At 42.2% G+C, this 13,284-nt stretch overlaps 1 protein-coding gene across 4 annotated transcripts in view; it reads right to left on the bottom strand.

Annotated features, from left to right (window-relative positions):
- LOC142173874 (uncharacterized) overlaps positions 1-12,944 on the bottom strand; it is a 34,396-nt gene extending 21,452 nt beyond the window's left edge. The window contains exons 1-4 of one of the 4 annotated variants that reach the window (XM_075239793.1): positions 12,847-12,936; positions 12,567-12,670; positions 12,234-12,316; positions 1,299-1,417 (exon numbers count right to left, since the gene is read on the bottom strand). In XM_075239793.1, the coding sequence (XP_075095894.1) occupies positions 1,299-1,417; positions 12,234-12,316; positions 12,567-12,606 (242 nt within the window). In that variant the 5' untranslated portion in view covers positions 12,607-12,670; positions 12,847-12,936. Of the gene's footprint in view, positions 1-1,298; positions 1,418-12,233; positions 12,317-12,566 lie in introns of all 4 variants that reach the window. The other 3 variants (XM_075239794.1, XM_075239792.1, XM_075239791.1) reach the window with 3 other exon arrangements.
- Positions 12,945-13,284: the final 340 nt, after the last annotated feature.

A 13,284-nucleotide genomic window follows, 5' to 3' on the forward strand; every position in this document is an offset into this window, starting at 1 on the left:
ACATTTTATTTATTTAAAGAGAGACCGAGAATGATGGTGAAAGTAGCATTAGTAAGAACTTAAATTTTTGGTTATTAGTTATTCATGGTGGCATTAGGATGTCATGTTATCACTTTCGTTTTTATTTTTGTGTGGTTATAATATGACATCCTTTGTCTAATGTAATGCACACTTGACAGTTTGTTTGTATGTTGGTAACAACTGATATATACTTTAATACTACTATTATTTGATTAATATATGAAGCTAGTGTACTTATGTTGTTAAGTAGCTTTTCAACTTGTTGGTGTACTTTCTTTCATTCTTGATGATTCCTTAGACTGTAGCTTGATATTAAATTGAATATTCTCTAATTATTTTCTAATTTTTGTTCATTATAAGTTCAGTTGTTACTAAGTATTATGAGTATCTCATCCCATAGCTTAGAATCTAACTTTGGTATTTAAGGCGTGATTTGACGATAATTACTTGTTGCCCAAATGCTTAAAGCAGAATAAAAAAATCATGGTGTGTGAATACTCATCAACAAAGGCTTACCGTTGGAGGAAGAAATACTTTGGTAACACTGCCTTAAGAATTCAGAACTGTTAACCTAATAAGATGCTATAAACATTCAAGTCATGGTGGAAAGAAAATCATGATGAATACTCGGTACTGTTCGACATGGTGAAAAAAAATAAAGAGAGAAACTAGAAGAAAAAAAAAGAAATTAGAAAAGTTAGAATATAATAAACATACAATAAGGATACTAAAAGAATTGGGACTCAATATATTAATGAATATATGGTTGTCAGTATTTTTATGTCTTTCACTTCTTGAGTTCAATAAGTGACTACGAAGGAGATGACTAATATATGATCAGGAAGAAGTTTAGTAAATGAATGGGGTTTAACGTGTTATTATTGGGTTAAAAAAATAAGTATTTTTTTAATTTGATGGATTTCCATTAGGTGGAGGGTATTTTTAAAAAGTTTGGCTAACGGTTAGAGTAGATATGTCCCGATACTATAAACGAAGGGTAAATGTGAACAATATACCAAAGTAGATGGGTATATTTGACCCTTTTCCCTTTAAATTAATGATGTGATTAAATATTAACTGCTAAAATCGAATTGAAATTTGGAAGTTCCGGGCCGGGAACTCAATTGCTAAGATTTCTGTTGTTCGGTTGAACACGCGAGTATTTTGAGTTAATAAATACTTACGGCGAGGTAGCAGTAATAAATATAAACCAACCAGCTAATTCTGTTTTTTTCCCCAACAAAAAAGCATTATCGGAAAATATATTATGATATCACCTTTTTATTTGGCCCAGTCCACGGCTACCAACTGCAAGAAGATCGATGTTCATTTTTTCTGTCGCTTCACACAGCATGTTCTTTGGATCACCCTCAAGAATTAGAGTTTCTGCTTTGACCTAAACACGAAATATATAAATTTACTAAACAAAATGAATCAAAATTGTGAAAAAGGAACAAAAAGGGAACCTTCCAACAAATTGTGGATGCAGATATTGTTTACCAGTAAAACGGTACAGTTGAATTTATACGTGATTTCTAGACAAACGAATTAATTCGATCCTGAAATAACAAGATAATTGAAGAAATATATAACACTTAGCCTTGATAGGAACACAAAATGACAGAAATAAAGACTCTGGTAGTGAAGCCTCCGGACGCAATAGTAATAAGAACAGAAAATAAGAAGATAAAATTGATTAGAGCTTTGAGTAGATTGTAGTATTAGTTTGCCAGAAAATTCGTCCTCTTACAATGATAACAGAGCTCACTATTTATAGCTACGTCTAGGAAAGGAGGTCCTAGGATCGTGCCCTTCTTTAATGTCAATTATGAGGGCCATTGATGAAAATGTAACGGTGAGTATAAATGCCAAATTCCTTATAACGGGCAACGTACTTAATGTTGTGGAATATTCTCCATTAAATACTATCGGACGAAGAGTATTTATTGCATCCCTATGAGCGTTATTATTTCCGGTGGCAGACGGATCCGTTGCCTTCGGTTTTGGCTATCCCACGTCTTAGGTTCCACGTGTCCCTCTTTTGGGCGGCCACGTAGCATAGCATATTTTACCCTATACAGATAGTCCCCTTACTTTCCGGTGACATAACTTTAGGTCACCGGAAAGTTAGTAGAAACACTCTTTTGGCGGGAATTACTATGATCCCCTCTGAAGGCTTCTGATGGTTGATTAAACGCACGTCTCTCTGCATTTAATGCCCCGAACACGCGTCATCCCATGATTCAGCACAGCTTTTGCCGATTATCGAGGTAATCATGGACATGAATTTAGCCGCCAAAATTTTTACTTATACGCATCAACCTTCTCCCCTTATACTCCATAATCTTCCAAGTTTTCTAAAGCCTTTCTTGTTGTTAATAAACCTTTCTTTAACTCCCTTCAAACAAAAAAGTTTTTCTTTCATCCAAATGGCTTCTTCTTCAAAGAACGTTAGCTCTTCAAAAGGCAAGAACAAAGCCGAGGATGCTGCTCCTCCAACGGTGGATTCCATCATTCCTAGAAGTCTTGTTACAACAAAAGACTTCGAAGAGATATTCCCTTCGGCTCTCCCTCGCTCATGGGCTATTGGCAGATCATTCTTCCATCCGTTCTTCCAGTGTTCCAGTTGTGAAGGAAGACTGCCGCTGCCATGATTTGAATATTTTTGCTCCTGATCAATCAAAGCGAGTGACCCTTCCCAAAGAGAGTTTTACATATTTTTACACGTATCCATTTACTTTGGGTGTGTTCTCTTTGAGTGGAGAGCTTGACTCTGTTATTGCGGAGTTCTGCCTCCGTTATCAGGTATGTTTGGCACAAGTAAGTCCTTCTGTGTGGAGGAAGATTGCCTGTCTTCGGCGCTTGTGCCAAGAGACGGGAGAGGATTTATCTTTAGCTCATGTGATGAGTCTTTATTACCCCAAAATCTTCCATAGGGGAATGATAAATTTCAGCAAACGTGGCCACCATGCTCTGTTATCTAGCATGGATGATGACAACGACCGTGGGTGGATGGAACGGTTTATTGCAGTTGCCACCAACGACATCATTCCGGCAACGGCTTCATCCTTTCCGAAAGCATGGAACCGCACTCGTAAGCTCCTTGTTTAATATTTCTTTTATAAGGTACTTTTCTATACCCGTATTAATCCTCCATCTTTTGCCTGTTTCAGCAACTCGATGGGTCCCATCGACAGTTTAAGTCTTGGACCAGTGGGTCCATAAGATCTTGGATGCCACTACACATGAAACCCGCACGTGGAAAGAACTGGCCCTTAAATATGGGTGGAAGGCCAAAAACCATGGTAACTCAAACTCACCTTGTTTCAGTTTTTTATGTGAAGGAATTGATTGACCCCTTCTATCTTTTCTATGAAATCAGGTCTACCCGCGGGTTCTGTTGTTGTCCCCGAGGAAGACGTTTTGGCCGATCCTGCTGACGCGGCGAGGATGCTTCAGGAGGCGCTTACTCGAACAGGTGTCTCCGGGCCTGCTTCGGGTACAAGTGTTTTTTTACGGAGCCCCCGGCCGGAGGACAAACAACTAAAAAGAAGACGCTCCTCCGTGGCCAGGGAAAAGAATAAGAGGGCGAAGACCGTTGCCCCCGAGTCATCTTCGGTAGTTGTGGTGACTAGCCCTCCTCCCCGGCCGGTCATAGACACTGTGATGATCGACGATGATGGAGAAGCTAGTGATGGGGGAACTTCTCTACATAGAAGGCGACGATCCTTATCAACTCAACAGAATGCTTAACCTGTCGATTTAGTTACACCATCCGAGGACGATGTCTCGGTGCTCTGGGGGGAATATGATATGGTGGAAAATGCTAATTCCCGCTTCCATGTCCCAGTCTCCGCACCCGGTATTTTGGGGCCGAGTACCGGGTCCCTTCCGTCCTCGGCTGATGAGCAACTAACAACTAGCACTGCGTTTGCTGTAGCTGCTTCTCACTCTTCAACTCCATCAGCTTCATCTCCATCTTCACCAACACCAGCAACTGCTACATCATTTCCACCTTCATCCACTCTTCCACCAGCAACTGCTACATCATCTCCACCTGTCGCACCTGACCACGAAGAAGGTGTTCCTTTTACCCAGTCCCCAGTTCATGGGAATTTGGGGCAAAATTATGCTGCCCCTTCTGAAGATCCACAAAGGAGGAAGAATGTTACTCTTTCGGTCTCTACTGGATGCAACTTGCTATCTCGGCCGGTGGAGCTTGCTAATTATCTGAAGCCTTTGGCTTCAGAGAAAGATTGGGAAAATATTCAGGCATTCTCGGGAGAGTGTTTGTTGAACAACGCCATGCACAACGCCACAACGGTACATTCCTTTCTTCATTTGTTATTTCTTCTATTTTTGCCTGAACATCCTGAGTTTTGCCTTTCTTGCTTTGTAGGTCAACTTTCTTTCTTCCGAGGGCCTTCAGAGGTTGATTCGTGAAAAGGAAGAAATTACCTCCGCACGAGATCAGCTTTTGGTAGAGCGAGAGCAAAGTGTCGCTCGCCTCTCAGAACTGGAAGCCAAAGCCACTGAGGCTGTTGTATCGGAGGCTCGTTTACAGCAAAGCGAGCAAGAAGTGGATACCCTTAGCCAAGAGATTGCCCCGCTGAGGGTTCAATTTGAAGAGGCGAAGGCCAAAATGTTGAGCCATTGGCGGATCTATCCACTTCCCCTGGGGGCGCGGACACTTCTCTTCCTCCGGGTTCTAGAGATGCTACAGTTTAGCTTTTCTTTTCTTTTTCCAATTCTTGTATATGTGACATTTTGGCATGTTGTTGTAAATAAAAACATCTTTTTGCTCAAGTATTGTTTGAGTCTTTCTTTCGTTTGAACATTTATGTAAGTTTTAATCTTTGCATTCTCTTCTTTTTGCTTAAGAGTTTTGCGCAAGTTTTACTGTTTGCGTCTTATTATGTGAAGCCTTGGGTGTATTTTTCCCGAAATCATTATGATTCCGGGCATGAGTTCTTCCGAAATCAACCCTTTAACGTGAGGGTTTTTATAAGAGAGGGCCCTCTTATGTTTACGATGCTCTTGAAGAGGACGCCTCATGTTCATTACGGCACTAGCATTTAAAGTACTTGTTTAACTTTCAAATGACAAAGTTAATTCATCGTTCAGACAAGAAACAAGATAAAAACAAAAGGACTTCGTTTTATTCCTTCTATTTTCAAAAAGTACATAAGCATTTGTTATGCTAAAAAAAGAAATTGCCATTACTTGTGGCTAACTTGTACAACTTGTTTCTACGGGGCTGGTCGCGCAGTCCCCGGTCCCGATGATACAACTATGTTTCCGGTTTTTGCTTCCCGGTTGATGTGGCAGTCATTGTGTTTGTATCCTCATGTTGTCCCCCCCCCCCCAGTGTTCAAATGCGAAGAATGCGAATTGGAACACTGGAAGCCTTGTACCTTCGAGGATCCAACTAATGAATTGCTAGATAATCCTTAACTCGGTAACACACTTTACTTCCCCTCAGGAATTCATGCTATCGAGCGAAGGACTATATAACAACCCTCTAGTGGTTTGAACAGTCGGGTAACCTTTGCTCGATAGCAAACTTAGCTTCCCGGTGGGAATTTTGCTATAGAGCAAAAGATTATCTAACCATCCTAGAGTGGATCTTTGCTTGTGTGCCTTGCTATTAAAGGTCTTATTGCTGCTGTTGAAGCTTTCTTCGTAGTATGCTTTCTGTTGCTGCCTCGTTAAAAACCTTGCCAGAAAAATCCAACTGGGATAAAAACTGGACGAAGGGAAAAATAGTGCAGCACATACTTTCAGTTCAGGTGATGTTCATCAGCAATAATATCTTTTAAGGTGAGCCACGTTCCAATTGCTGGGCAACTTTTCTCCATCTTGGTTTTCTAATTCATATGAGCCTTTCCCGGTGATAGCTGAAACCCGGTAGAGGCCTTCCCATGTTGGACCTCGCTTCCCTGCGTTGAGCTCCCGGGTGCTTTGAGTTACTTTCCTTAAGACCAAGTCTCCTACTTTGAAATAACGGAGGTTGGCTCTTCGATTATAATACCGCTCCATTCTCTGCTTTTGGGTTGCCACTCTTAGATGCGCCAAGTCCCTGCGCTCATCGAGTAGCTCAAGTTGACTAACATTGCTTCATTATTTGATTTTTCATCTGCTTGGAAATATCTCAAGGTGGGTTCCCCTACTTCCACCGAGATTAAAGATTCTGCCCCGTACACAAGGGAAAAGGGAGTTTCTCCTATGCTCGATTTGGCCGTTGTTCGGTATGCCCATAAAACTCTAGGTAATTCCTCGGGCTAATTACCTTTAGCCGCTTCTAACCTTTTCTTGAGGTTTTGTATAATCACTTTGTTCGTTGACTCCGCTTGACCATTTACACTCGGATGGTAGGGTGAAGATGTGATCCTCTTTATTTTTAAATCTTCGAGGAACTTTGTGATTTTTGCACCGATAAATTGTGGCCCATTATCGTATGCTATCTCTTTTGGTATTCCGAACCTGCAAATTATATTTTCACACAAGAAATCCACCACTTCGTGCTCGCCGATCTTCTGATAAGGACCTACTTCTACCCACTTAGAAAAAAAAATAGTGAGTCAAAATCAAAAGAAATCTTACCTTTTGGGGGGCTAGCGGCAATGGCCCGATGATTTCCATCCCCCATTTTGTGAACGGCCACGGGGACAGAACGGAATGCAACGGTTTTTGCCGGTTGATGTACCAATGGTGCGTAGCGTTGGCATTTATCACACTTTCGTACGAAGTCTTTGGCATCTTGTTCCATGCGGGGCCAATAATATCATGCCCTTACCAATTTCAGCACTAAGGAATCTGCGCCCGAATGATTGCAGCATATTTCTTCGTGGACTTCTAGCATAACATAGTTAGCTTCGGATGCCCCCAAGCATCGGGTCAGCGGCCTTGGAAAGATTTTCTATACAGTTGGCCTCTCTGAAGCTATATCGCGCTGCTTTGGCGCGCAGCGCCCGTGACTCTTTGGAGTCTTCGGGCAACTTCCCATGCTCGAGATAATCGATGATTTCATTCCTCCAGTCCCAGACCAAATTAGTTGCATTTACCTCATAGTAGTTGTCTGTATCCAAGTCTGAGTTCATCAAATGTACTACCGTCCTGGACTCCGATCCCTTTATTTTTGTCGATGATCCAAGGTTAGCCAATGCGTCCGATTGTGCATTATCTTCCCTCGAGATATGAGTAATCGACCACTCCCGAAATCGCGCCAACAAAGCCTGGACCTTTACAACATATTGTTGCATGCGCTCCTCTTTGGTTTCGAAGATCCCGTAAACCTGATTTACCACCAACTGTGAGTCGCATTTGATTTCGATAACCTCGAAATCAAGTCCCCGGTCCAGTTCGAGCCCTTCATTCAAAGCCTCCTACTCTGCTTCATTGTTAGTTAAAAAGACCGTTCTAATGTCTTGCCTTAGGGTTTTCCCCGAAGGCGTGATTAATAAAATACCAAGCCCGAACCCTTTTACGTTGGAAACTCCGTCCGTAAATAAGGTCCAAACCCCCGATGTCGATTCTGACACCATTACTGCCTTTATGGTTGCCAGAGGCAGTAATCAAGGACTGAAATCGGCCACAAAGTCAGCCAAGACTTGTGACTTAATTGCAGTCCTTGGTTTATATTCTATGTCGAACTCACTCATTTCAACGGCTCATTTGGCCAATCTACCCGAGAGCTCGGGTTTGTGAAGGATGTTCCGCAAAGGGAAAGTGGTCACCACGGCTATCGGGTGACATTGGAAGTAGGGTCTCAGCTTCTGAGCGGCAACTACGAGAGCTAAGGCCAGTTTCTCCAAATGAGGGTAGCGAGTTTCTGCCCCCGTTAAAATTTTACAAACGTAATAAATGAGAGATTGCGTACCTTCGTCCTCACGGACTAAAACTGCACTTATTGTGACTTCCGAGACCGCGAGGTAGACTAACAGCGTTTCACGTTCTTTTGGTTTCGAAAGCAACGGAGGGCTTGACAAGTACTTTTTCAAATCTCTCAAAGCCTGCTAGCACACCGGGGTCCATTCAAAATTATTTTTCTTTTTGAGCAGTGCGAAGAAATGATGACATTTTTCTGATGACCAGGAAATGAACCTGCTCAAAGCTTCCAATCTCCCCGTGAGCCTTTGGACTTCCTTCACGCTTGACAGTTGGTCTGGGATCTCTTCGATGGGCTTGATCTTATCGGGGTTTACCTCAATTCCCCTTTGCGATACCAGAAAACCCAGAAACTTACCAGAGCTAACCCCGAACGTGCATTTCTTGGGGTTAAGTTTCATATTATGCTTCCTTAGGATGTCAAAAGTTTCTTGCAGATGTTTAAGATGATCACCTGTATTTAAAGACTTAACGAGCATATCATCTATATAAACTTTCATAGTTTTTCCTATTTGTTTTTCAAACATCTTATTCACGAGCCGTTGGTAAGTGGCCCCGGCATTTTCCAACCCGAAGGGCATCACATTATACCAATATGTACCGAAATTCCTTATGAACGAAGTCTTTTCCTGATCCCCCGGGTTCATATTAATTTGATTGTACCCGGAATAAGCATCGAGGAAACTCATTAACTCGTGCCCGGCCGTAGCATCAATCATTTGATCGATGTTTGGTAGTGGGAACGAGTATTTAGGGCACGCCATATTCAAATTTTTATAATCTACACACGTGCAAAATTTATTGTTCTTCTTAGGAACTACTACATTAGCTAGCCAGTCTGGATACTTTACCTCTCGGATCAAACCGATATTAAGTAAGCGAGTTACCTCTTCCTTGACGAATTTATTCCTGGCTTCGGCAATTGGGCGTTTCTTTTGTCTTACCGGAGACACGTTTGGATCCAAACTTAACTTGTGTACGGCTACCTCCGTCGGGATACCTGAGCTCGGGATGCAGTCCTGTCCCCAAGTGGAATTTCCTTTCTAAGAATTCTTCGAACAATGCAACTTGCTCAAGCTCTTCCGCTGTGGATTTCGTTGCATCTGTCTCTTCTGGAACCTGGAAATATCTCGGCACCTGATAAAATTACGACGTTTCTGCCCCCAGGCTAACTTCATCTAGTTTGGGAGCGGGCGCCGGTTCCTATAATTGCTATGCCGCGTGTTCCTTTCCTTTGCTACTGGAGATCGAAATTACATTCATCTCCCTTGCTGTCGGTTGGTCACCCTTTATTTGTTTAACTCCATCAGGCGTTGGAAACTTCAGCAATTGATGATATGTTGATGGCACAGCTTTCATTTCGTGCAACCACGGCCTTCCCAGAATAATGTTATATCCCATATCACCATCTACCACTTCGAAAAGAGTTGTTTTCATTACTCATTCGGCATTTGTGGGTAACAAAATCTCTCATCAGGTTGTCACGCTCGAGAGGTTGAATCCAACGAGGAGTTTTGTGGCTGGAATGATGCTTCCGGTGAGTTTAGCTTGCTCCAATACTCTCCATTGTATGATATTGCCCAAACTTTCTGGATCCACTAGAACACGTTTAATATTAAAATCTAGCACATTTAAAGACATTACCAGTGCGTCGTTGTGCGGCAGCAGCAATCTCCGTGAAAGTGATAGTCTTCGGCGACTTGCCGGAGCCTTTTGCTATGGGTTATTGATACTTTTATCTTTTTTGCTGCCGAAAAAGGTGACCCCGTTGATCTCGTTCCCCCGAAGATCATGTTGATAGTTTGGCGCGGGGGATCTTCTCCTACTTTCGAGGGTTCCGCGTTGTCCCGGTTACGACCATACTTGTTCTTAGCTCGGTCACTCAAGAATTCTCTAAGATGACCATTCTTCAACAGTGTTGCCACTTCTTCCCGGAGGTATCTGCAGTCCCCTATCCGGTGGCCATTCGTCCCGTGGTATTCACACCACAAGTTGGGATCCCTCTGGCTGGGATCAGATCTCATTGGTATCGGTAACCGTGCTTTTTTTTGATGTTTCTCATGGTTGACACCAACTCCACTATACTGACGTTGAAATTGTATTCTGACAGCTTGGGGTAGGAAGGATCCCGCGCCCCTGGCTCTTCTTTATCCTGCAATGATCTATTGTTCCGACCACGATCAGTCCTTCTGTCGATGGCAAACCTGTCTGCCGAACGGAAGCCTCTACTGCGGCCTTCGGTCCGTTCGTAAGGAAAGAACTGGCCCCTCGAAGACCGTCTGTCCGTGTCGAAATCGTCTTTTGATTTTTCTCTGTTCTTTTCCCGTCCTTTTGTCGATGATGGAAATCCAACCTGATCATCTTCGATCTTTATCTTTGATTCGTACCGGTTGTGGACATCCGCCCAAGTCGTTGCTTGAAACTCAAGCAGGCTTTCCTTCAATTTCCGGGAAGCTTCTGAACTTCTCGGATTTAGTCCTTTGGTGAATGCTTCAGCCGCCTATTCATTCGGGACAGCCGGGAGCAACATTCTCTCCTTTTGGAATCGGGTAACGAACTCTCGTAGCACTCGGACTCTCCTTGCGCAATCCTGAATATGTCGGCCTTTCGGGCCTGTACTTTTCTGGCCCCGGCATGAGCCTTGATGAAAAAGTCTATGAGCATCTCAAAGGAGTCTATGGAATGCTCGGGTAACAGTGAATAACACGTCAAGGCTCCCCTCGTGAGAGTCTCTCCAAATTTCTTTAGCAAAACAGATTCAATTTCGTGAGGAGCTAAATCATTTACCTTCACCGTCGTTGTATAGGTGGTAATATGCTCTTGAGGGTCTGAATTTCCGTCATACTTTTGCACATCAGGCATTTTAAACCGCTTTGGGATTAATTTTGGTGTCGCACTTGGCTTGTATGGAAATTGAGTATACTTCTTTGAGTCCGGACCTTTCAGCACCGGCGGTGCGCCCGTGATTTAGTCCATGCGGGCGTTCACTTCCCTCATAAACCGTAAGAGTTCATTCTTGAAGGGATCGTTTTTATTATTGGGGTCAGATCTGCTCTCCCCAGCCCCATCGGAGCCAACTTCGCCCCTCGGGGTGTTGTTGTCGACCCTCTGCGTTGTTTGATTCGCGGGAGTGCCGAGAGGGACCAGATCTCGTCTATTTGCATTATTCGAAGCCCCCGACAGCGTCTGCTTCAACTCCGTCATATCCTTATCATGTCGCGTGAGGTGGCCTAGAATGATCGCCTGTTGTTCTTGTAGGACCCTTACCGTGTCAACGACATGTTCCTCCTCAGGCATCATCGGGAGTTGTCTCCCGGACATGTCGAGGGTATTACCTGTCATGCACCGGCGTGGCATCATTCTCCTCGTTGTTGGTGTCACTGTTTGAGATCTCGAATTGAGGTTGATCCCCTCGAACCTCGGGATTGTGCGTGTTGTTAACACCGTTATCTGCCATTTCTTATGATTTCTTCTAAGACAACATAATCAAAGCACGTTAGTAAAAAGGGCAAGGATCAACTTAATTTCACGACTGTCTAGTCCCCATGGTGGGCGCCAAACTGTTTACCCGTAAAACGATACAGTTGAATTTATACGTGATTTTTAGACAAGTGAATTAATTCGATCCTAAAATAACAAGATAATTGAAGAAATATATAACACTTAGCCTTGATAGGAAGACGAAATGAAAGAAATAAAGACTCTGGTAGTGAAGCCTCCGGACGTAATAGTAATAAGAACAGAAAATAAGAAGATAAAATTGATTAGAGCTTTGAGTAGATTGTAGTATTAGTTTGCCAGAAAATTCGTCCTCTTACAATGATAACAGAGCTCACTATTTATAGCTACGTCTAGGAAAGGAGGTCCTAGGATCGTGCCCTTCTTTAATGTCAATTATGAGGGTCATTGATGAAGATGTAACGGTGAACATAAATGTCAAATTCCTTATATCGGGCAACGTACTTAATGTTGTGGAATATTCTTCATTAAATGCTACCGGACGAAGAGTATTTATTGCATCCCTATGAGCGTTATTTTTTCCGGTGACAGACGGGTCCGTTGCCTACGGTTTTGGCTATCCCCTGTCTTAGGTTCCACGTGTCCCTCTTTTGGGCGGCCACATAACATAGTATATTTTACCCTATACAGACATGTGGTAGCCTAATATGGGTCATAACTCATACGTGAAATGTCATATATATATATATACACATACATACTCTTTTCACCTGTGTTTGTCAAATTTTATTGAATAAAACTTTTTCTAAATTAAAAAATGCCATAATAACTAATGAAAATTTACAAGATAGATTAGAGAAACCAACCATTTTGTCTTTGCACATTTCAGAGGCACGCGCCAGTATTCGTGCTGCCTCTTGCGCTTGCGCCCGAGTTGCTGATTCTATCACTATGCCCAAAGACAAAAATACATCAAGAAGTTAGGAAGCCTACAATCGTCGTTTCATTCATGGCATGAAGCAACTTGCAGTATGGATCCAGCTTGTCAAATACGTTCGGAAAAAAACTCATTTGATTATTTTTCTATCGAGAAACCTACGCTCGAAAATTTAAATATTGTTTGTTAACGAATCTGTCTCTTTGTTATTTTCTCGAAATTAAAATAGCTAATCGTGGGTTTGAAGAAAGGGAGTACAGACCATGAGTACCAGGGTAGGCGTATTGAGGGAATGGCTCCATCACATGTACAAGACTGAGCTTTGTAGAAGGCTCCTTCTCCTCCTCCGTTGTATGAGATGGCTGCCTGAGGAAATAATCAAGGATCCATTTTAGAGCGTTGAAGCTCTCTTCACTATTGTCAATCGCCACTAGCACTCTCATCTTCTTCTTGTTTCTTAATTTTGGTTCGAGTGCATCAGTTTCTTTGGATATTGATTGACAACCTCTTGAAGTTATCTTGTAAGCTATTTTGGAATTTACCTTTAGGGTTTGCACTAGAGTGTTCTACGACTTCAAGGCTACCACTCCTGTTCACTCCGTTTGTTCCGAAAATATTACGCCTTCCATTCCATTTTATATGATTCAGGACCGATACTATCGTTGATAGTAAAGACGAAAATAAATTTTTATTGTTATATCAGGTAACATGATATATTTTCAAGCTTATAAATTTCATATTTTTTAGAGGCTTGCATGTAGATATTTGATGGTAATTTAATAGTAATATTTTTTATATTAACATATATAAAACTTAATAAATTCAAATTTAATTTATGAATCAAGAGTTTCTTTTATTTATTAACTAGATGAAGATTGCCCGTGCGGCTATAGCACGGACCAACATATTAAGCATTATGTTTTTTTTTTCTAAGTGTTCTGCTGCCAATAGAATAGTATTCCATCTTTTTTTTTTATAGG

The sequence above is a fragment of the Nicotiana tabacum genome, chromosome 19 (assembly GCF_000715075.1).
Source record: "Nicotiana tabacum cultivar K326 chromosome 19, ASM71507v2, whole genome shotgun sequence".
Taxonomy (NCBI): domain Eukaryota; kingdom Viridiplantae; phylum Streptophyta; class Magnoliopsida; order Solanales; family Solanaceae; genus Nicotiana; species Nicotiana tabacum.